This window comes from Armigeres subalbatus, chromosome 2 (assembly GCF_024139115.2).
Source record: "Armigeres subalbatus isolate Guangzhou_Male chromosome 2, GZ_Asu_2, whole genome shotgun sequence".
NCBI classification, from domain to species: Eukaryota; Metazoa; Arthropoda; class Insecta; order Diptera; family Culicidae; genus Armigeres; species Armigeres subalbatus.
The window spans coordinates 37,947,142-37,972,600 of NC_085140.1; the positions used below are offsets into that span (position 1 = coordinate 37,947,142).

General features: G+C 38.8%; 2 protein-coding genes across 2 annotated transcripts; both read right to left on the reverse strand.

Annotated features, from left to right (window-relative positions):
* Positions 1-6,518: 6,518 nt before the first annotated feature.
* On the reverse strand, positions 6,519-7,014 carry LOC134214280 (larval cuticle protein 65Ag1-like). Its single transcript, XM_062693685.1, has one exon. The coding sequence runs from the start codon at positions 6,945-6,947 to the stop codon at positions 6,636-6,638; it is 312 nt and encodes a 103-aa protein (XP_062549669.1). The 5' UTR covers positions 6,948-7,014; the 3' UTR covers positions 6,519-6,635.
* A 17,765-nt stretch (positions 7,015-24,779) lies between these two features.
* Positions 24,780-25,254, reverse strand: LOC134214281 (larval cuticle protein 65Ag1-like). Its single transcript, XM_062693687.1, has one exon. It carries the CDS (start codon positions 25,199-25,201, stop codon positions 24,890-24,892), a length of 312 nt encoding a protein of 103 aa, XP_062549671.1. The 5' UTR covers positions 25,202-25,254; the 3' UTR covers positions 24,780-24,889.
* Between the last annotated feature and the right edge of the window lie 205 nt (positions 25,255-25,459).

The window sequence follows — 25,459 nt, forward strand, 5'->3', positions numbered from 1 at the left end:
TAATTGGAAAGAAACGGTCAAATACTAAGTGAATCAAGCCAGAGTCTATTATATAGAGTTGCGCAAAGAGGATCTTCTTACACTTATTCTGAATGATCTTCTTGTTATTCTGTTTGCAACTTTCATTTTTGTTCAACCCTTAAAGTGACTTCACGGGAGTGTTCACTGCTAAAGCTTTTTAATTCGATAACCAAGTCACCCACAGAGTGCAAACACGTGAGTTTCTTGTTGCTACTTTATTGGTGGGTGTATTGAAGTTTTTTGAAGCTGTTTCTAGAACAAATCTAATACATTTCAATTCATGCGTTTTAATTCTCCATAATAATCATTAGGCGATAACAATACTTCCGCCTTACCAACAAGCATTTGTTTACTTTGCTCGATAGGTAGACGGTTTGACAGTTCAATAGGTAGATTTGGCTTCACTTTTTGCGTAACTCTATATATAATAGACTCTGAATCAAGCTTTATATGAAAATTAATGTTGGTAGTAACTTTGCTAAGGGGCTAGTGTCTCTTCTTACTGATCCAACTTCCAGGGATGGGACAGAGGTATATCTGACAACTAATGCCTAGGCTAAAGCGCCATTACTCGCTTGCTGAAACGAGATAAAATAAAATAATATCAATAAACCAATAGAAAGAATCATAAAACAAACGTTATATTGACACATAAACCTTGACCACAGTACCTGCCAAATTTGATTTATTCGAAATATTTACATCAAAGTCAAAACATCTCCTCCCATTTTCTAAATCTTCTTCTATTTTTTACCTTTCTCGTATATTTTATTTTTATTTATTTACAATTTATTATTTTTTTCCCTCGGTTTTCATTTGTTTTCTATAGACTATTTTCATATGCCTGTTTCAGTTCCTTCCTTGATTATTCTTTTAGTGAAAATTTAATGTAAAAATGATGTGATTTTTTAAGTGCTGCATTTAAGCTCTTAACACTAGGATACATTCGCTGAAAAAACTTTCGCGGATACATTCGTGCCGATAATCTTTGTAACTAAATTTTTAAATGGCTATAAAACAGATTTTCTCAGGTTTCTCATGTTTTTTTTATCAATCTCTTAGCCATCTCTCTTAGTGGCATTGTAAATTATTGTGTCTAGGGGTGTTTAGTTTTTCGCTATAGATATGGGAATGAAGCAAAGCATTTATAAAATGCAATTTTGGTGATATAATCACGCGACCGCTTACGTAAAAGGCAATCAAACTCATCAAATGCTTTAGCCAAGCAAGCCTTTGGCACAGCAGAGTGCGATTGAATTCGCATTCTATACCGTCCCGCCCAGACAGTTACTGGGGGGCATGGAGTGCGATCCTCTCGTTTAATAAACAATGTGCACTCGCTTGGCTGTGGATATACAATAGTAAAGCCCATGTGGAGATTGGACAAATCAAGCATCCGAAAGATATTCAATTTGCAAAAAAGAGAGCTAACCGCGGTGGAGGTTGGTACTCGGATTCTGATGGCTTTTCCGCAAACGTGACCTTTAAGTGGTCTTGTTGTGTAGGGGTTATCACGCCTATCTAGAGAGTAGGAGGTTGAGGGTTCGCGTCCCTCCAAGACACGTGGATTCTTTTTCGCAAATTTCATATCAATTTGTCCATTTCGAAACATATGCTGTGCATATGCACAGCCAAGATATTTAACAAAAAAAAATGGTTTTCGTACGGCCGAGTTGCCGAATAATATGCAACTAATTGAGATATAATCATATTTTTTTATCATAAATTATATTTTCCATCTATTGATCATGGATCACATATTTTGAGCATCCCTGTTATGCATACGGTGATTATTCGGTGCAGGGTGTGAGAAACTACAGAAAATATTCAAAAGCATGCTGTCTTCTGTGAACTTGCTAAATTGAATGTAATGTATAGTATGATAATAAAATATATGTTCTAGGATGTCCGAATTGTCCTGGAATTTGAATCTAATGGTCTACCGAATCAACCACAACTTACATGATGTTCCAAGCTGCGTATCAACCCAATCATGTGCTTTGAGTATTTGTATTCCATTTGCGTCTCAAATCTCATATGAGATGTGGCATAGGAGATGTTGCAAGATCTCTAAATTGTGCAGCAGTTTTTATCAAATGATCTACCGAATCAACCACGACTTTTATAATGTTCCCAGACGCAGTATTATGCCAATTATGTCCTTCGAGTATTTGGTTTTCATTTGCATATCAAATACTGGCGTATGAGATGTTGTAGGATCTCCGAGTTCTGTCCTGGAGTTTGAATAAAATGGTCTTCTGAATCAACCACGACTTGTCCCCAGCCCAGCGGTATCTACACAATCCAAGCAAGCTACCCAAGCAAGCTCATCGTCAGCTTGAGTTTGTGTCTAAAATCACTAAAGAATATCCTAACGCATACACTACCCGCCAAAAGTATGGAAGCGCAAAAATAAGTATTGCAACACCTGCTTTGAATATTGCAACACTCCGGAAAGTTTAGCATCACTCCGGAACTAACATATTCGTGAAGATTTATCGTCGGATCCATTACATTTAGAATGGTGGAACCCTCTACAAAAATTATCACGGCGATAAGTGCATTGCGAAAGAGGACAATTTAGCTCTTTGGAGTGCCCTGGCCACCAGGTAGACCGCGGATTATCCGGATTCTGAACCACGTGTGAAGTCACCGCTTAATACATCTATTCATTCTAGCGACATGCCAAATGTTCATCATCTTTCGTAATCGCAATATGACAGAAAAATCAATGCTGATTGACGCTTGCTTGACCCTTGGCGTCCTCCCAGTGGTCCTCCGGGAGTTTCGGAACATCCGGTAAAGTGGTTAAATTTTGAAATTCGTCACAGAAAGCTGCGACTTTTTCAAAGCCGATTGTTGCTGAATTACAACTAGAACTTCTAGAGCACCATCCGAGGAGAACGACTGGTTGTTATATTGAATTAGCTCTGCCATTTTTACAACAAGCGATTTTCAGAATGTTGCAGCTTTCTGAGTTGAATTACAGAAATTTACCACTTCTCCGGATATTCTAAAGCTCCCGGAGGATTACTAGGTGGCCAACAGGCGTCAATGGGAGATGCTCGCATTGATTTAACTCTGGCATTACTATTACAGTCAAACCTCTATGAGTTGATGTTCTATGACTCGATATCGACTCATGGAGGCAAAATATGCCATATTGAAAAAAATATTCTGGGTTACTGTGATGGTCCCTTCAAACAGATTTTCAATGATTCTCTATTCCACGTCTCGATATTTAAACGAGTCTTCATTATCGACTCATTGAGGTTTGCCTGTACAAACGGTATAGGAAAAATCGCAGTTTCTGGGATGCATTATAAAACCATTAAATATGACCACTTCACTGGATTATCCACTGGTCAATGAGTGGTGCTTGCATTGATTTTGCTCTCACAATGCTACCACAGACGTTTTAGAAAAACTCGCTGGGACGTAATTTAAAAATTGACCACTTTACCGGATGTTCCGGATCTTCCGGAAGAACACTGGGAGACCACTTAAGGTCAATTAGTGATGCTTGCTCTGATTTTTCTCTGACAATGCTTCCACCAACCGTTTAGAAAAAATCGCAGCGTTTTGGGACGAATTTAAATAATTGACCACTTTACCGAATATTCTGGATCTTCCGGAGGAATACTGGGAGACCACCTGGGGTCAATTAGTGATGCTTGCATTGATTTTTCTCTCACAACGCTTCCACAAACCGTTTAGAAAAAATCGCAGCTTTCTGGGACGAATATTAATAATTGACCACTTTACCGGATGTTCCGGAACTCCCGGAGAATCAGTGGGAGGCTACCACTAACTGGTCAAGCAAACGTCAGTCAGCATTGATTTTCCTGTCATATTGCGATTACGGAAGATGATGAAAACCGCATCTCGCTGGAATGAATGCATTTATTAAATTGTGACTTCACACGTGTTGCAGAATCCGGAGCATCCGGATGTCCACCCGGTGGCCAAGGCACCCAGGGAGCTAAATTGACGTCCGGCCTAATGCACTTATCGTCGTGAACAATTTTGTTGAAGGTCCCATTATTCTAAATGGAAAAGATCCGATGGGAATATGGGAGTTCTGAAGTGATGCTAAACTTTTTTGGGGGTGTTGCAATATTCAAAGTAGGTGTTGCAATACTTATTTTTGCGCTTCCATACTTTTGGCGGGTAGTGTATATGCTGAAGCCTTTTATTTGCCAATTTATTTGAAAATTGCAAGGCATTAGCTCCTTCAGAAGATCCACATGGACTTTTTTTGAAAGTTGCATAGAAAATTTATTTTAAGAATTTATAAAAATTTCGCTGAAACTCTTTCGGTGATCCCCGATGAAGTTCTTTCAAAATGGTCCATTGTCCATCAGAAATCAAGTCTGTAAGCCAAACTTTATTTTTCGTAAATTTTCTCCGAATTTCGGATTGACATTGATGTGTTTTGGACAATTAGGTACACTTTTTACCTGGAAATTAACAATAATTGGTAGGTTCCAGAGGTGAACCAGCTCACATAAAGACAATATTATTTGGTAGGTGGTATATAAAAGAAAATGATATCGTTGTTGGTAACATTACGGAAGTCGTGGTTGATTCGGTAGACCATTTGATTCAAGCTCCAGGGCAATCCGGGGATCTTAAAAGATCTCATGTACGACTTGGAGGACATAAATAGCTTTACGCTGAGGCTGAGGACATATTGGAAGCAGTGATTTAATCGGTAGGTTGAAGGACGACATGTCGAAAGTCGAAAGGACAAAAGGTTGAAGAACTAAGGTCGAAACAAAAAAATCTGAGTCAAAAGGTCGAAGGACAAAAAGGTCGAAACGTCGAAGAACAAAAGATAGAACCTTTGGCTGTAGGTGAAAAGGTCGAAGGTCAAAAGGTTGAAGGTCGGTTGTTCGAAGGACAAAAGGTCGAAGGTCAAGAGATAGAAATACCAAAAGGGTCGAGAGGACGACCACGACCATTCTTTTGCACATATATGCTTATTTGTGTTTCACCTGATAATATTTCATTGTACAATTTCTCCTTCTTTTACTTATGGGCTTTTCTTTAGAGTTTCGTACATTTATATTTATTTGTATTTAACCTGATTTTCATTGTTGAATTTTTCCTTCTTTAAGTCGTAGACAGGTCTTTCAAAAGAAAACTCTTTCTACCTTTCACGAGGAATTATTCTTTGGTTTCACATGAAATCCCGAGTAGAAGAAAACAGCTCAATAACATCAAATGTTGATTAGATAGCAAATTGAGATATGGACATGATTCATATAGGAGATCAAAGATCAGACGACAATAGCAGTAAAATATCATGAGGAGATCAATTTATACTATTTGTAAGAAGTGATCAATATCATTAGATTGTTCTTATCCATAGCATATCTTGATATTTAGATGATATTTCGGTGCAAATTTTGGATATTGTTGCCTGTTCTTTTATCTCTTATATCAATCAAGTCCATATCATGTTTTGTTATTTTGTTCATGGCTTCTGCCAGGGATTCCCTTGAATTTCGGCAGGAAATTTTCTTCGATTATCACGGGCATTCATAAAAATTTTCGCAAATTTATGTTGCATCAGAAAAAAATCAAAATTTTCATCAGAAAACCAGTAGTAATATTTTAAGGAAATTCTCTTCAACTCTTGGTGGCAGTGCATACGTCACACCATCCAAAGCGCTACAGAGAAAAAATCCTCTAAGCCATTAAAAATACAGCATTTCGGATCCATTTTGAAATACTTTCTTCCACAAAATACTATGCTATTTTTTGTGTTATTTTGTTCTGATTCAATATATCGATATCGAAAGCAAAAATATCGATATGACCGATAAATTGAAAGCAAAATATCGATACAAAAATATCGAGTATCGAAACAAAAATATCGATATTCCGATATATCGGAAGTATCGGAAGGTCCCTAATGCCGCGGTACATGGTTCGGTGCCTAATGATCCAGTAGCACATCAATGTCAATCTCCGCGTTCTTTCTAACAACAACGGTACAAAAGTTACCGATTAAGCTCTGTTTGGGCATGTCATGAAGGCGTGAAAAAACAGCTTGACAGCTGCAAAAAATCGCCAGAAGCTGGACTAGAGCATAGGTGATGCTAACGGTGCTGGTTTATAAGATTGAAGGCTGTTATGATGGCCGTTATTAGGCCGAATAATATTTGGCTATATAGACATAGACGGTTTCATAGAAGTACGTAAGGAGGTAGAAAGCAGGCGGAAGAGATAATGAGGAAGCTGAAAGGAGGGCGGAAAAAGAAGGGAGGAGAAAAAGGGAAGAGGTAAGAAGGAATAAAGAAAAAGGAAAGGAGAGTAGAAAGAAAGAAAAAAGAAAGAAAAGGAAGAACTGACTACTCACTTCTTATTTTTTACTTCTCATTCGACCCAATGACCATTTGGCCTATTGCAACCTTTCAACTTTATATCTAAAGCAATTAGATTAGGTAAACATGTTCACAATGAATAAGAGAAAATCGAGAAAATACTAGTTATTGTTTCGCTTTACGTAATTTTTTTATTTAAGTCGTGTAAACGGTACTCGAATCAATTATTTACAGTCGTTATTATCTACACAGAAACGGATAAACCTAACACTTTTCACAAAGTTAAGCCTTTGGCAGATGGGCAGCTTCTGGCTGGAATCCATTCTCATCGGCAACGTAGTTCACGGTGTAGGTTTGTCCATCAGCGGCAGTGTACGAGTAGCTTCCCTTAACGACCAAAGCGGAAACATCTTCTCCGAAGGTCTTCAGTTCGGCGGTCTCCTGGTGCTGGATGCCGTTGCTGGTGTCATACTGGAAACTGTAACCATCGGCGGCAACATTGCTGTCGTACTTCACGACCTGAGCGTCCTTATCGTCGACGGGGGCGGCCAGAGCCAGCGCAATCAGGGCAGCGAAAGCAACGATGAATTTCATTGTTCTGGATGTTTGGTCACTTGTGTGAAGCTACTCGGCACGAATCGAAGATGAGACTGATGAATTCCAGAACCAGGATCACACATTTTATAGACAGCAATTTTTGAAGTTGCCCCATTATAGAATCACATCCGAAACTAATGCAAACGGTTGCAAAACAACTTCGCATCTTACCGGTTTATATACATACAATTTTAGGTAAACATGCTTCGGACGGCCAAACTGGAAAAGCTGATTAGATGGCCAAACGTGCGCATTTAGATTCACTTTCAATCTACCAGTTGAGTGGAATGCGAAAATATATGATAATCGTGTATGTTAATGTTACTTGGAAGGCTTTGTTTCAGAATGGAAAAAAATAAGGGATTATTTTGAATAATTCTAATATATGTGTGTTCATATATACATACATAGTTTATATTTTACCTATGTATATTCTATAAAGATGACAGAAATAGTAATTGCAACATGAATTTCCAGTACTGATTGGCCCAGTATGGAAGCGAAATTTTATTGAAATTATTCTATTACAATGCTTTAAAAAATCTAGCTGAGTTCTCAATGGCTGAATATGCAAAAATCGGATTATTCAAAGAAAAAAAACATTGCTACTTTTTTGTTGAGTTGAAACGAGCACGGCGCATGACACACGCTTGAGGCTATGCAAAATCGCACTAACCACTTTTTGTTTCCAGAATATTTATAATATTTTGTATGCAGAAGGAAAACGGAAATGAACACCGGAATCCTCAGTTATCGGATTGAGGAGTATCCTGTACGACTTGTAAACAATTGGATATGCTACCCAAAAATTGGGTAATCTTTGTGATTTAGCAATTAGCAACCTGGATCCGATAGCTCAAGACCGCTGAGGATGGAAGAAGATAGTACGTTTGAGCGGTGCGTTTGCGCTTCTGTAATTTACTCTGTGTGACGTATCTATGCCTTGTTTTGAACATTTGTGCAAGCGTATGGAAAATGACAATAGTAAAGAAATAGCAACTAAGAACACTAGTTGGTACTAATCACTTACTAAATCCGCTATCCATCAATAGGCAAGACAACTTAACTCTCTTTACAATTTTTACTCATTTGATCTGTCATTTAGCTGTTATTAAGGTTATCTATGTCATGAAGCCCTCGATAGCCGTGCGGTAAGACGCGCGGCTACAAAGCAGGATCATGACCCTCAGCAGGCTGGGTTCGATTCCCGGTGCCGGTCTAGGCAATCTTCGGATTGGAAATTGTCTCGACTTCCCTGGACATAAATGTATCATCGTTTTAGCGTCATGATATACGAATGCAAAAACGGTAACCTGGCTTAGAAACCTCGCAGTTAATAACTGTGGAAGTGCTTAATAAACACTAAGCTGCGAGGCGGCTCTGTCCTAGTGTGGAGATGTAATGCCAATAAGAAGAAGAAGAAGATGTCTATTGCATGAGTATGTACCTTGTGTGGCAAGTACAAGAGATACACCATGCCCACCTAAAAACATCCTAGACCAGACCGAGAATCGAACTCCCCATCTCCTGATTGGTTTACGCCTTTGCTCGGAAGGCTAGTTTGAGACCACTTCTTACTACAGGTTTCTTCTTCTTTTTCTTCTTCTTCGTTGGCATTACATCCTCCACTGGGACATTACCGCCTCGCAGCTTAGTGTTCATTAAGCACTTCCACATTTATTAACCGCGAGGTTTCTAAGCCAAGTTACCATTTCTGCATTCGTATATCATGAGGCTAGCACGATGATACTGTTATGCCCAGGGAAGTCGAGACAATTTCCAAGCCGAAAATTATCTAGACCGGCACCGGGAATCGAACCCAGCCACCCCAGCATGGTCTTGCTTTGTAGCCGCGCATCTTACCGCTCGGCTAAGGAGGGCCCCTACAGGGGGCCCTCCTCGATTGTATGGTTTACCTCGATTATATTAACCCTCGATTATATGGACCCTCGATTATATGGACTTCGATTATATGGACTTTTTACCTCGATTATATGGACATTTTTTTTCGCTCAATTTTGTTTTGTGTTTTGGGGTTTTAAAAAGATGTTGAATATTGTAAGTCATATTTTACATTGATTCTATATTTATTATGGTACATTGGGGCAAATAAAGGCCCGTAAGGCATGTTGGGATGTTATATATGGAGATGCACTTTGAGTCATATGTTCGATTGACTTGATTGATTTACCAATTTACGTTGGAAAATTTAATTGTATATATTGATAAATATCTTCTTCTTCTTCTTATTGGCATTACATCCCCACACTGGGACAGAGCCGCCTCGCAGGTTAGTGTTCATTAAGCACTTCCACAGTTATTAACTGCGAGGTTTCTAAGCCAAGTTACCATTTTTGCAATCGTATATCATGAGGCGAACACGATTATACTTTTATGCCCAGGGAAGTCGAGACAATTTCCAATCCGAAAATTGCCTAGACCGGCACCGGGAATCGAACCCAGCCACCCTCAGCATGGTCTTGCTTTGTAGCCGCGCATCTTACCGCACGGCTAAGGAGGGCCCCTTAGATAAATATACAATTCTTTAATCTGCAACAGCCACGGCCACGTCCTTACAAATAGGTGGTGAAAATTAATGCGTATTTTTGGTGATCTCTGCTAACGAAAACGTGAAGTGAACTGTCAGACTGACAGTATGCGGAGCAAGTGATAAGATGAGATTGTCATATTTAGCTATTAGATCTTTGCTTCCAATCTTTTTCTGCTTTTGGTGCATGGAATTAAGTATAGAAGGACAGATGATGCATTAAAATTTAGCAAACTGGACCCACTGAGACTGATTTTTTAGGTATATCCACGAAACTGGAAGAGTTTATTTCAATATGAGATACATAAAGTTCCAAATGGTTTTCAAACCTGGCATTATTTCTTCTGGACGAACTTGATAATTATTTGAATGTAAAAAACTGAAAACTCTTCGAGCTGTCTTTACGTTTAAATAATAGAGGTAATAAACTATAGAGGAAGATTGTCACTGTCGTCACTGGTGAAACATCTTTTGCTGGCGAGGATAGGGCACTAAATGTCAACGAAGGAAAAATCAGAACGTTTTGACAGATAGGTACCCAACATGTTTGGGAACGATAACAAAGGGAACCGCAGCGACAATCGTCCTCTATAGTTTATTACCTCTATTGTTTAAATAAATGTTGTCGAATATCCTGGTATTCATATTTGTTCAGCACAAGGCTTAAAAATTATAGTGACGCTCAACGGTAGGAAAAGAAATTGAATATCTTTAGAATGTTCTTGTTAGCAGTTCTTGAATCAATTGCTGCTAAACCGTTCAGCAACGCGTGATCCTGAACCGCTCAAGCAAACTCGTTCATGCTGTGTAATGTGAGCGATGTTTTTTTCGTTAGTGTTGTACAAAATACAACAGCCGCAGTGATGAAATTTTGTATGCAATCTCAAGTTTTGTCCGGGATTATTATGAGGGCCACCACTGTGCGTCGTTTTGAATTTTAAAATCCGTTGAAAAATACAGCCCTGCTTTAATATACGAACATAGTCCAAAATAGCCATAACAATTTATCCTTTAATATTCCACTTAGCAGGTGTAGGTGCACTGTGCAATGGACCTTTCCCATCAACAATTTTTCTCCGCTCAATCGATTCTTCAATTTTTTGAGGACAACTTTCCCAAAGAACTCATACTTTTTGACGTCATACTTTTTGACGAATAGTGCTGGTTTCCAAGCTTGACCTAATATTCGCCCAATTTTAAATTAAAATAAGGCCAATTCCAATTCTTCAAACGTGCGGCACTTCCCCGATTTTTTTTTATTCTAAAGTATGAATTATGTGAAAAAGTATAATAACAATAAAACGAGATACATTTTTTGGCGGGAAATGACGGGAAACGGGAAAAATTGGTTCTTGTAAAAATGACACTGATACGTGGATAGAGCCCCTTATTTACATTGATTTAATTTTTTTTAAGAATATCAATCAAACGCAACTTGTTGCAAGGAGATCTTTTAAAGATAAGTGCCAGAAAAGTGAGACTGTTTCTACGCGACTTTTGCATAAACAAATGCATTTTTTCCATATCTTCTGAGCCCATAGTCCAACCCGGCCAATTTTCATAAGGAGACAATAGGACAAAACTTTACATCGGTTTCAATTTGCTGCGTTCAAATCAAAAGAGGACAAGTGTCAGTCCTTCTATATAAAGCCAGTTTTTGAATCTAACATATACCTTACTCGACCACTCAGTGTTTGCTTTGTTGCTGAAACAGGAAGGCACTGTAGTTAGAATTCGTGAATAAGTATATTAGTGTGCTCACATTGAGCTGGGCGAAGTCTTCATTACTAATGTAATCTTAGAAACAAGCGGCTGGAAAAAAGGTTACGTTCTTATAGAAAATCATAATCTACTGAGTTATCATAAAATGAGCCCAAACATGCGGATTAGACTGTAAGGCAATATATGGATATTTTCTATCAACTTTTAAGACTTATTTCATCGTGTACCACAAATTTCGAGAAAACAAAAATTTGCTTCGATTATATGGAAAATTCGATTATATGGACTTTTTGCATCGAAAAGTCCATATAATCGAGGTATACCTGTATATATGGTCGAGGTTCAGCCAAACCGCACCAAGCGGCTTTAGACTGACTTGTGATATTTTGTTCGTTCAAGGAAAAAGGAAATTGTTTCATACCAATTTAATCCTACATTTGCAATAGGATATCTTCAGTTATGGGGTTGAGGGATATCCAATACGATTTGCGATCAATTAAATCTGATAAACGAAAGTTTGAGCAGAAAAATCGGTAATTTTTCGCTGACGCTTGGTGCTTTGGCTGAACCCCGACCATAAGTTTCCGTATTAAACGAAAAACCTTTATTCGATATCGATTTGTTTTTCTAATGGGAGACCCTTCGGAAGAACGGTATCAGCCCATTAGGCCAAAGTCATACGGCCTAATGGCAATTAGCTCGAATGGTCATGAAGTTGAATGAGAAGGAAAAGTTGGGAAAAAAGAAGTAAGTTATTCCTTTTACCTTCTTTGTTCATCCTTCTTCTTTCCTCTTTCTTATTTCTTTTATCTTTCTTCCTTTTCATCCTTCTAACTTATTTTTTTCATCTTTCTTCAGTCATCATCCTTTTTCTGTTTTCATGTTTCCTATTTCCTTCTTTTTTTTTCTTGCTCATTTTTTAATTTTCCTTCATCCTTTTTCTTTACTCTTTCTTACGTCTCTCTTCTTTCGCGTTTCTCCCTTTATCCTTCTGTCTTCCTCTTTCTTAATGGGCTTCTTGGCCGTGCGGTTAGCGACGCCAATCGTTTAAACGCATGTGCTATGGAGTGTGGATTCGATTCCCGCCCTGGTAAGGAGGAAACTTTTCGGAAACTCCACTAGTCCACTGGATGCTATGTGTCCTGTCTGTTTTCTCTCATGCTAGGTGTTCAGTGTTCAGTATGTACGACCTCTGGTCGAAGACGGTGTTCTCATCTACTTTCTTCTTTTTTTCTTCCTTTTTGCCTTTCGCGTATACTTAGTATACTTAGGCTAAGGATCACTCCAAAACCGAACTTTTGATAGAAGGCTCGGAGACCCATAGTGTTGTATACCAATCGACTCAGCTCGACGAATTGAGGTGATGTCTGTATGTGTGTATGTATGTATGTGTGTGTACAAAAAATGTGAGACACACTTTTTTGTACTTAGCCTTATCCTTGCAACAGGTTGCATCCGACGCGGAATGCTTCCTAATTTTTCGCTGTTGAAAATTGGCCCAATCGACCATTGCGTTCCGGAGTTATTAAAAAAACAATCGATTTTTTTTTCAAAGACTGCTGCAATGCATTTAAATGAACACAAATAAATTTGAATTGATGGAAATGACTAAATCCCTAAAGGGCAATTTTGACCTCTCTTATGTGCTTTTCTTGTTACTCTTATGTGTTTTTGTTTTATAATACACGAGGAATGCACCATCAACGCTAGGTGGATTATTCTTCGTTCTTCCTTCTCCTTCCTATTTATTCCTTCATTCCTTTTACACTCATTTATAACTTATTTTTTAATGATATGGAAATGCTAATATCATCTTCCAAACTTGGACGTACATGTTCATGATAGAATTAGAGGCGAAAGTATAGAATTGATAGTTCCGTTAGGATACGGCAGGCATGAAGAATGTTTTTATAGAAGTCGATTTGAAAGCGAGCGGAGGGCAATATTTGTGATGGCACATATCACACGACCTTCCTTCTGCCAAGCTCCCGTATGAAGGAGGAGGGATGAATATCAGTGTGGAAGTTGCCTTACTTTATTACTTATTGGTCTCATCTCACTTTTGACTTTTCTCTGCTCAATTCTCACTTCTCATTTCTCACTTCTGACTTCTCTTTCCTAACTTCTCAATCCTTACTTCTTGGTTCTCTTTTCTCACTTCTCACTTCTCACTACTTATTTCTTACTTCTCACTACTCCCTTCTCACTTCTCGCATTCCACATCTCACTTCACACTGCTCTCTTTAGAATTATCTAACTGAATGCTTTCGTCTGTTTGGATTTAGCACCGGAAAATTTTTCGGCTTTGCAGTCACTTTAGCAATGAAAACAAAAGTTTGTTTCTTTGCCCGACGTTTCAACGGGCTATGCCATCTGCCCTCTTCTAATCCGTTTCCTTCTAAACCTTAAAAAGGCATTAATTCTGTAAGGATTTCATTCTCTGTGTAACGAGAGTCGGCGGAGAGCTTATCCCTTGAAAAAGGTTCAATACACGGGACCGAAACGTCGGGCTATGCCAAATTATGCCAAAAATGAAAAGTGAAAAGTGAAAAATTAAATTGCTAAAATGACTGCAAAGCCGAAAAATAAGATTTATCACTTTACACTTCTCAGTTCCCACTGCTTACTTTCCTCTTCTCACATTTCACTTCCTACTTGTTATGTGGCCTAATGACCATTATAAGGTGACTGTTCGGCCTAATGACCAATATCTTGGTTTGGCAAAAATCCCGGAACACAAAAATCGATCTAGTCATTTTTTCAATAGGCAACGGGTTCACCGAAGAACGCAACTTGTTGCAAGCAAATCGGTTGAGGATAAGTGATACTAAAAAATTGAACGTGTGTTTTTTTTTGCGAACGTACCGTTTGACTCAAATCCCGAACAGACCCATATTCCGAACACTCGTTACATAAAGACTTGACTGAAACAACTCGTTATTATTGTAAAATAAATAAATTATATTGACAGGCGTACAGCTCACAATGAGATAACAATCAAATTTTGAATTTCAGAGAATTTAAGGTGATTATACAATAAAGCCAGAAATCGGCCATTTTGTTAACCACGTGCTTTTCCAATATATTTTTCAAGAGCACGAGAGGAAAAAACTATAACGCGTATGGGGCTGAAATAATGGTAGATCGTTTGCTTAGTTAAGCTTAGTACGGAGATCGCAAGGAAAAAGCTCAAGGAAAATTTGATCTAATTACCAAAGGAATGTTGGCAATTGAAGAACGTGATGAAAAGTAGGCGAAAAATAAAATATTTTCTGTGTTCAATCGGCGGTGAGTTTGGCAAACTGTCAAGCGGGTAATTTGAAATAATAAATTTAAGGAAAAACATAATTCAAACATTGTTTTTTCACAGGTTCATGGTGTTGGACAAGGATTCTTCAAGTCGGATTAGAACCGGCAATTGCCAATACGACTTCGGTTGGACTACAGCTGGATATTTATGGCACGAGATTAGGATAAGGCTTAAATTGATATCTTCCTTGCCATTAAATAGTTATTAATTTAAATTTTGTTTTCTATTTTGTAGTTTTGTCCAAAAGAGAAAAGCTCATGAATTCAACCAGAGGAGAGAAATTCTTCGAAAATTTCAATGTGTTTTACATTTACTTACATTCGAAGCATAGCCTAATTTGTTCATATACTCAGCAGGTGAAGCAAAACCGGGCACTCAGATGTTTAATTGTCTAATAATACAAACCCAAAAAATCCTTTAATTATTAATTCCCATCCGCTGAGAAGTTGCTTCGGGAATTACTTCAAAAGTTCCACAGAAATTTCTCCGAAAGTTGCTCCATGAATTCCATCAGAAGTTCCTTCAGGAATTCCACCGAAAGTTGCTCCAGGAATTGCTACAAAACTTCTAGCAGGAATTCCTCGGGAAGATCCACCATGAATTCACCACGATTCCCTCTTAAAGTTGCACAGATCATTTCTTCAAAATTTTCTCCAGGAGATCCTCAGAATGTTCCAACAAGAAATTCCTCCAAAAGTCCCTCCAGGAATTCCTCGCAGGATCCTTCAAAGGATCTCCGGAACTTCTTCATGTAATTATGTAATTCTTCAGAAAGCTGCTCTAGGAATTCCACGGATAGTTCTCTGGAAGTAACTACGAGAATCTTTTCAAAAGTTTCTTCTGGAAATCCTCCAAAAGTTCATTCAGAAATCTCTCTGGAAGTTCCTCCAGGAATTCCTTTGGAAGATTCTCCAGGAGTTTGTTGGGAAATTTGTCGGGAAAATTCTTCCGAAAGTTGCTATTCCTTCAAGTTTCCCCAGGAATTCCTGCGATAGTAGTTTTAGGAATTTCTCCGGAATTCTGCTCCAGAAATTCCTCCAGAAATTCTTCTGTAAGTTGCTTTGTGAGTTCCGTTAGGAACTCTTCCAGCATTGCTCGAGAAATTACCTAGGAAATAACGCCAGGCATACCCCGGAAGTTCCTCCAACAAAAAGTTTTGTTATGTCACTAAGAGCTATTACAGAGATTACAACAATTTCTCAAGAAATTTAATTCAACACTCAACAAACAAGCCTCCTAAACAGTCGGAATGCTTTTTCGAATCGCTTTATCTCAGCCGTCAGTGAACCGATTTGAGCAATTGTTGAAATCACACGTTTTTGTCTGAGATATTAAAACCTCCAATCGGACCAAAAAGGACCTTTATGGACATCAAAACGTCGGAGCAAGAAGTGATTTTTATACTAATTGCGTGGTTGGTGCTCACCAGCTTGATGCTGATATATAAAAACTTTTGGAATGTGAAAGAAAGTAGCCGTCTTCTCCGGAAGTTCCTTTAGAAATTTCTCCGGAAGTTCCTTTAGGAATCCTCCGGAAGTTCCTTTAGGAATCCCTCCAAAAGATTCTTTAGAAATTCTTCCGGAAGTTCCGTTGGGATTTTCTCCAGAAGTTCTTTTAGGAATTCCTCCGAAATTTCTTTTAGGAATTCTGCTGGAAGTTTCTCTAGGAATTCCTCCGGAAGTTCTTTTAATAGTTGCTCCAGAAGTTTCGTTAGGAGTTCCTCCGGAAGTCCTTTATAAATTCCTCCAGAGTTTCCTTTAGAAATTCCTCTGGAAGTTCTTCTAGGTATACCTTCTGAAATTCTGTTAGGAAATTCTCCGAAAGTTCCTTTAGGAATTCATCTGGAATTTCTTTTAGAAATTCCTCTGGAAGTTCCTTTAGGAATTCCTCCGGAAGTACCTTTGGGAATTCCTCCGTAAGTCGCTCTAGGATTTTCTCCGGAAGTTCTCTTAGATTCCTCCGGAAGTTTCTTTAGGAATACCTTCCGGAAGCCCTTTAGAAATTCCTCCGGAAGTTCCATTGGGATTTTCTCTGGAAGTTTCGCTAGAAGTTCCTCGAAAGTTATTTTAATGATGATGACAATGGTTTTTAGGGATTCCGCTGGAAGTTCCTTTAGAAGTTCCTCTAGGTATTCCTCCGGAAATTCCTCCAAGAATTCATCCGGAAGATCCGCCAGGAATTCCTCCGAAAGTTCCGCCAGGAATTCCTTTTGAAGTTCCTGCAGGAAATCCTTTTGAAGTTCCTGCAGGAATTCCTCCGGAAGTTCCCCCGGAATTCCTCCGGAAGTTCCTCCAGGAATTCCTCCGGAAGTTCCTCCAGGAATTCCTCCGGAAGTTCCTCCAGGAATTCCTCCGGAAGTTCCTCCAGGAATTCCTCCGAAAGTTCCTCCAGGAATTCCTCCGGAAGTTCCTCCAGGAATTCCTCCGGAAGTTCCTCCAGGAATTCCTCCGGAAGTTCCTCCAGGAATTCCTCCGGAAGTTCCTCCAGGAACTCCTCCGGAAATTCCTCCAGGAATTCCTCCGGAAGTTCCTCCAGGAATTCCTCCGGAAGTTCCTCCAGGAATTCCTCCGGAAGTTCCTCCAGGAATTCCTCCGGAAGTTCCTCCAGGAATTCCTCCGGAAGTTCCTCCAGGAATTCCTCCGGAAGTTCCTCCAGGAATTCCTCCTGAAGTTCCTCCAGGAATTCCTCCGGAAGTTCCTCCAGGAATTCCTCCGGAAGTTCCTCCAGGAATTTTTCCGGAAGTTCCTCCAGGAATTCCTCCAGGAAGTTACTCCAGGAATTCCCCGGAAGTTACTTCAGAAATTCCTCCCGAAGTTCCTCCGAGAGCTCCTCCTGGAATCCCTCCGGAGGAATTTTCGGGATTTCTTCGAACCTTCCTCCAGAAATTTCTCCGGAAGTTCCTCCAGAAAGTCCCCTGGAAGAATCTTCTGGAATTCCTCCCGAAGTTTCTTCGGAAGCTCCTCCAGGAATTTCTCCGAAAGCTCCTCCAGGAATTCCTGGAGGAACTTCCGGAGGAATTCCTGGAGGAACTTCCGGAGGAATTCCTGGAGGAACTTCCGGAGGAATTCCTGGAGGAACATCCGGAGGAATTCCTGGAGGAACTTCCGGAGGAATTCCTGGAGGAACTTCCGGAGGAATTCCTGGAGGAACTTTCGGAGGAATTCCTGGAGGAACTTCCGGAGGAATTCCTGGAGGAACTTCCGGAGGAATTCCTGGAGGAACTTCCGGAGGAATTCCTGGAGGAACTTCCGGAGGAATTCCTGGAGGAACTTCCGGAGGAATTCCTGGAGGAACTTCCGGAGGAATTCCTGGAGGAACTTCCGGAGGAATTCCTGGAGGAACTTCCGAAGGAATTCCTGGAGGAACTTTCGGAGGAATTCCTGGAGGAACTTCCGGATGAATTCTTGGAGGAACTTCCGGAGGAATACCTAGAGGAACTTCTAAAGGAACTTCCAGCGGAATTCCTAAAAAAACCATTGTCATCATCATTAAAATAACTTTCGGAGGAACTTCTAGCGAAACTTCCAGAGAAAATCCCAAAGGAACTTCCGGAGGAATTTCTAAAGGGGCTTCCGGAAGGTATTCCTAAAGAAACTTCCGGAGGAATCCCTAAGAGAACTTCCGGAGAAAATCCTAGAGCGACTTACGGAGGAATTTCCAAAGGTACTTCCGGAGGAATTCCTAAAAAAACTTCCAGAGGAATTTCTAAAAGAAATTCCAGATGAATTCCTAAAGGAACTTTCGAAGAATTTCCTAACAGAATTTCAGAAGGTATACCTAGAAGAACTTCCAGAGGAATTTCTAAAGGAAACTCTGGAGGAATTTATAAAGGACTTCCGGAGGAACTCCTAACGAAACTTCTGGAGCAACTATTAAAAGAACTTCCGGAGGAATTCCTAGAGAAACTTCCAGCAGAATTCCTAAAAGAAATTTCGGAGGAATTCCTAAAAGAACTTCTGGAGAAAATCCCAACGGAACTTCCGGAAGAATTTCTAAAGAATCTTTTGGACGGAGGGATTCCTAAAGGAACTTCCGGAGAAATTTCTAAAGGAACTTCCGGAGAAGACGGCTACTTTCTTTCACATTCCAAAAGTTTTTATATATCAGCATCAAGTTGGTGAGCACCAACCACGCAATTAATATAAAATCACTTCTTGCTCCGACGTTTTGATGTCCATAAAGGTCCTTTTTTGGTCCGATTGAGGTTTTAATATCTCAGACAAAAACGTGTGATTTCAACAATTGCTCAAATCGGTTCACTGACGGCTGAGATAAAGCGATTCGAAAAAGCATTCCGACTGTTTAGGAGGCTTGTTTGTTGAGTGTTGAATTAAATTTCTTGAGAAATTGTTGTAATCTCTGTAATAGCTCTTAGTGACATAACAAAACTTTTTTGTTGGAGGAACTTCCGGGGGTATGCCTGGCGTTATTTCCTAGGTAATTTCTCGAGCAAATGCTGGAAGAGTTCCTAACGGAACTCACAAAGCAACTTACAGAAGAATTTCTGGAGGAATTTCTGGAGCAGAATTCGGAGAAATTCCTAAAACTACTATCGCAGGAATTCCTGGGGAAACTTGAAGGAATAGCAACTTTCGGAAGAATTTTCCCGACAAATTTCCCAACAAACTCCTGGAGAATCTTCCAAAGGAATTCCTGGAGGAACTTCCAGAGAGATTTCTGAATGAACTTTGAGGATTTCCAGAAGAAACTTTGAAAAGATTCTCGTAGTTACTTCCAGAGAACTATCCGTGGAATTCCTAGAGCAGCTTTCTGAAGAATTACATAATTACATGAAGAAGTTCCGGAGATCCTTTGAAGGATCCTGCGAGGAATTCCTGGAGGGACTTTTGGAGGAATTTCTTGTTGGAACATTCTGAGGATCTCCTGGAGAAAATTTTGAAGAAATGATCTGTGCAACTTTAAGAGGGAATCGTGGTGAATTCATGGTGGATCTTCCTGAGGAATTCCTGCTAGAAGTTTTGTAGCAATTCCTGGAGCAACTTTCGGTGGAATTCTGAAGGAACTTCTGATGGAATTCATGGAGCAACTTTCGGAGAAATTTCTGTGGAACTTTTGAAGTAATTCCGAAGCAACTTCTCAGCGGATGGGAATTAATAATTAAAGGATTTTTGGGTTTGTATTATTAGACAATTAAACATCTGAGTGCCCGGTTTTGCTTCACCTGCTGAGTATATGAACAAATTAGGCTATGCTTCGAATGTAAGTAAATGTAAAACACATTGAAATTTTCGAAGAATTTCTCTCCTCTGGTTGAATTCATGAGCTTTTTCTTTGGACAAAACTACAAAATAGAAAACAAAATTTAAATTAATAACTATTTAATGGCAAGGAAGATATCAATTTAAGCCTTATCCTAATCTCGTGCCATAAATATCCAGCTGTAGTCCAACCGAAGTCGTATTGGCAATTGCCGGTTCAAATCCGACTTGAAGAATCCTTGTCCAACACCATGAACCTGTGAAAAAACAATGTTTGAATTATGTTTTTCCTTAAATTTATTATTTCAAATTACCCGCTTGACAGTTTGCCAAACTCACCGCCGATTGAACACAGAAAATATTTTATTTTTCGCCTACTTTTCATCACGTTCTTCAATTGCCAACATTCCTTTGGTAATTAGATCAAATTTTCCTTGAGCTTTTTCCTTGCGATCTCCGTACTAAGCTTTATGCTGAACAATCATAATTTGAGTTTCGGCACAGTACGAAAACTATTACGCCAGATTTGGGTTTTTGGAAATGTATGTAAATAAACGTGTGGTGAATTTGAAATTCACCACGGGCTTTATTCTATAATCACCTTAAGGTGATGCACAATATATTAAGTAATAGAAAAACTATTGATTCAAGTTCCAGTACAATTTGAACATCTTAAAATATTTCAAGTGCTTAGATAAAAACTGCAAGTAAACCACATAGATGTACATAGATGACATAATTGGCCTGATGCTGAGGCTGAGGACATATCGGAAGGCCTTAATTCTTTCGGTAGAACATTTGATTTGAACTTCAAAACAATTTTTAGATCTTAAAACATCCCATATCCCAGGATTTGAGAAGCAAATGGAAGACATATGCTAGACGAACATAATTGGGTTGATATCGTTGCTAGGGACATCATGATAGACATTATTGATTCGGTAGACTATATGAGCTAGGAATCAATTGAAGAGAAAAAAGTAATATTTTTTTTCAGGAAATTTCAATATTATTCTATTACTCACCACAATAACATGAACAGAAGGTTTTACCTTAAGTTATACGAATACTCAATAAATAATAATAATATCAACAATTCCTAAGCTCTAGGATATTTTGGAGATCTTACAACAGCTCATATGACTGGATTCAAGATGTAAATAAAAGACAAATACTCGGAGAGCATAATTGAGTTGTTACCGCGGTTAAGGACATCATGGAAGTTGCAGTTGATTCGTAGATCATTTGATCCAAATTCTTGGACAATGTGTAGATTTTGTAACATCTTGTGTGCCTGGATTTGAGACGCAAATGAAAAACAAATACTGGGAGTACATATTTGGGTTGGTACCGCAGCTGGATACATCTTGAAAGTCGTGGTTGATTCGGTAGTAGTGTTACCAGACGTACTCTTTTAAGAGTACATGTACTCTTTTTGGGGCAGAAAAATTACGTACTCTTCTTTTTCGGAGAAAATGGTCATATGTACTCTTTTTAAATATTGTCAGTATCAACTTGATTTTCAAACTTAACATTACAAAGTGAATGAATTTCCTTAGTTTGTACAAAAAAGTACGCTAAGATTGTGTATGTCACGTTTTGAATTGAACGTATTTATTATTTTCATGATATTTAATTTATTTAACTGTTCCTAGACACGGCGAAATTTAAGATAGGTCTCCAGTTTTTTCGAGAAATTTAGATATCAAAATTCTGGAAAGTAATAGATGAGCCAGCCCTAGGCTGAAAATCTCTTTCATAAAGTGTTTAAAAAGTTGAGAAGCCAGCACGATTATATGACAATAAAATATGACACCGACAAACTGCAAGCTGGACCGAGAACATTGTCCAACCATGCATGGAAATTGGGAACATTATTTAAACGTTCGTTATCATACTACAGGCTGCGTTCATTCAAGCTTTTAAACCTATTATTCAGATATCAGACTGTTTCATGACGTTTTGGCTCAAATCCCGAACACGACTGATATTTCGAACACTGGCGTTTTGGCACCTTAAAACTAAAAATTCCATTCCAAGATTACAAATGAATTCAAGATCCTATGGAGAGAATTATACGAATAAAGCCAAAATGGCCATTTAAAACCGAGCGATCGGAATATGAGCCATGTTCGGAATTTGAGTCAAAACGTTACACCATTTTTCCTATGAAGAGTTGATCTTTTCAATTTCCCCAATAAATTTGAAAATATTAGATAGTTTCTTTGGGATTTATTCTATGAATAGTTCTTCAACTTTTTCACTTATATCTAAGAAAATAAAATGGCTTTTATAACTCACGAAAGCAGTTGACACGCTATTTTGTCACAATAATTTTGTTGAATTCATACACAATTTACGATACAATTTCATCCTACAAATAATAACAAAACTATACCGTTTTGACTCAAATCCCGAACATAACTCATATTCCGAACACGAGTTTCAGCGTGCTAGAATTCAAAATTCCATCGGTTTCCGTACGGAAGATCAAGATTACAATCAAATTCAACATCCATCCCATGGAAAGAACCACGCGATTAATGACGAAATGGTCATTAATATTCAGGTGCTCGAAATAGATGTCATGTTCGGGATTTGAGTCAAAACGGTACAATATCAAACTTGAATTATAGATAAAAAAATCATGAATTGTACCCTTTTTCACTTGTCATAAGACGAGTTTATACAATCCTATTGAATTCCACCACTTAATTGTATCATGACTTAAGTCGAGTCAAGTACGAGACACTGAAAACGGCCTTACTGTTGAGGTCGAAATACGTATCTGTCAAGATACAATCAAGTGGTGGAATTCAATGGGATTGTATAAACTCGTCTTATGACAAGTGAAGACAATCCACTAAAAAGCTCAAAATAATTTTCTTGTCAACATGAATTGTACTCTTTTGTACTCTATTTTCACTTTTTTTAAATGTACTCTTTTCAGTCAAACCGAATCTGGTAACACTATTCGGTAGACGATTTGATTCAAACTTCAGGGCAATTCGGAGATCCTAGAACATCATAGTTTATTATCACGTATGTTTTCTGTATAAGTAGTTTACATTTTATTTAAAAAGTTCACATAAGACAACATGCTTTGAAATTGTGTAGTTTTATATTCCCAGAATATCAGCTTTTCACGAAGGTCATGCTATAAATTTTGAATCACATTTTGAATTGACGTTTCGAGCGTCCACTTTAACTTTTTTAATTCGATCAAAGTATGCTTTGCTATGTTATTAACATATTAATAGCATGAAAACGTTAGAATTTGCAGACAATTTCATATTTCATTCTTTTGTTCGCTATTTTTTTTAAACAAATTTTTCACATTTTTTTGAATTTCAAGAGTTGCTAACGTTTTACAGTGTTACTGAATACAGTTGTATCCAGGTGCCACAGACTTAGATCGAAGTCAAGGAAATGGAAAAGAAAAAGGAATGTACTGAATGAGACCTTAAAATCGTACAACAGTGCTTCAATCATGACTAATTCAGCACCAACATTTCAAAAGGACGAAACTGCCTTTGTAAACAAAGCTTCTCCCGTCGCCGGTGGGCCAATTTGTGCCCACCAAAGCAATCCAGCGCCATTTAATGAAAGAAGAGCATACGTTGCTTCCATCAGTGGTGTAGGATTGCATGGGTGGGCTCAAGTAAGCCCACAAGTAGCGGGATAAGCAAAATCAGTTTCATCCTTTTGAAATGTTGGTGCCGAACCCGCCGGAGCAACAATTTTCCTGATTACTGGCTTTATTATCTTCTGTTGATGGTGATGCGGAGTCCTCCAGCTAGGCGGAGGATCCAGCTAGGCGCTTCGATCCACGCTTCTACCTCAATCGATCCGCACTTCTTATAACTTTGGCTACTATTTTTCACTCGACTTTACTAACGATGCGGGATTTATTAAGAAAGTCCTTTCCTTGGGTGTTTATCATGTGGAAGCTGTTATCTATGGGCTCGGCGGTAGCATGGAGCATATATAAGAAGCTGTGCACCCCGTCATGTTATATACTGATTTGTAGAAAGATTTGAAAAAACAAGTCAGGTTCCCGAATTCATTAAAAATAGTCTCTTAATAAAAGCCTTTTTGTAGTTTAGACGATTGTCAGCGGCATAGACGGTGATAACAAACCGATTTTGGTCAACCCAAATTTCCTGTTTTCAGTGTTTTTTTCATTTTCTGTCAATGTGGTATCTGATGCCGTTCAATGTTTCATTTCACATTTTCGTGCATCTGATCTAAGCTTTTAACCGAAATCAATCGTCTAGAGTCAACTATTGTGAACACTCCCTGTATCGATTTACATACATTCGCGTAAGCGTTCCCGTAAGATTTTGGTTGGCACTGGTACCTTCTTCAAAGTTTTGCAAATTCGATTTTTTTTTCTTTTATGTGATTTTTAGTGGCGAGGTCCCGTTTGATCACTTTATGCATAAGAGACGACCACTGTCTACCAGGAAATCGTTTTATCTTTAGTATTATAATCATTGTTGCTAACAGTCGTAAGTAATCCACAAGCACAAGCTGCATTTCCTTTTCAAGCGATCAGCTATGCAGCTGTAGCATCGTTATGTTGCGTTTGTTTCATATTTTTCATTTTTATCTAATTTCCACATCTGTCAAGGAATCAAGCATCCTTGCCTTCCTCCATCTCTGAAGAAAACTGAGATAGCTTTTTTAAGGATAAAATATAAATAAAAAGCCAGTTTCAACTGATGAGTCGTCTAAATACTTCGGGGTCTGATCTTCATGCGACCCATAACTGAAACATAGTGGAGAGCCCAAAACGATTTTTTTTATTAAGTTGTACTGACAACCATTTTGCATGATAGTTTCTGCATCCCCGTTTATGCAAGAATGTCAACGGATACATAACAGAAGTACTTAGGGATTAACTGACTTTGACAAACCCTCTGGTGGAGTTACCGCCTTGTGCTTTAGTGTTTCACTCTCTGTCTTACCGAATCTGTACATATGCAGCCCAAGCATACCGATTTGAATATTGAAAAACTAAATTTGTTTCATTTACGTCGGATTTTTATTGAAACTCATATAAACGATTTCCGAAACAATTATTTACAGACGTTATTATCTACACAGAATCGAATAAATTTGATTTGTTTCCACAAACTTAAGCCTTTGGCAGATGGGCAGCTTCTGGCTGGAATCCATTCTCATCGGCAACGTAGTTCACGGTGTAGGTCTGCCCATCAGCGGCAGTGTACGAGTAGCTTCCCTTAACAACCAAAGCAGAAGCATCTTCTCCGAAGGTCTTCAGCTCAGCGGTCTCCTGGTGCTGGATGCCGTTGCTGGTGTCATACTGGAAACTGTATCCATCGACGGCAACATTGCTGTCGTACTTCAAGACCTGCGCTTCCTTATCGTCGGCAGGGGCGGCCAGAGCCAGCGCAATCAGGGCAGCGAAAGCAACGATGAATTTCATTGTTCTGGATGTTTGGTCACTTGTGTGAAGCTGCTCGGCACAAATCGAAGATGAGACTGATGAATTCCAGAACCAGGATCGCACATTTTATAGACAGCATTTTTTCGAAGTTGCCCCATTATAGAATCACATCCGAAACTAATGCAAACGGATGCAACACAACTTCGCATCTTGCCGGATTATATACATACAATTCAGGTGAACATGCTTTTGACGGCCAAACTGGAAGAATTAATTAGATGGCAAAACGTGCGCATG

What these genes read in the sequence shown, in the direction of transcription:
- LOC134214280 (XM_062693685.1), bottom strand. Translation starts at nt 6,947, where the DNA reads ATGAAATTCATCGTTGCTTTCGCTGCCCTGATTGCGCTGGCTCTGGCC.
- LOC134214281 (XM_062693687.1), bottom strand. Translation starts at nt 25,201, where the DNA reads ATGAAATTCATCGTTGCTTTCGCTGCCCTGATTGCGCTGGCTCTGGCC.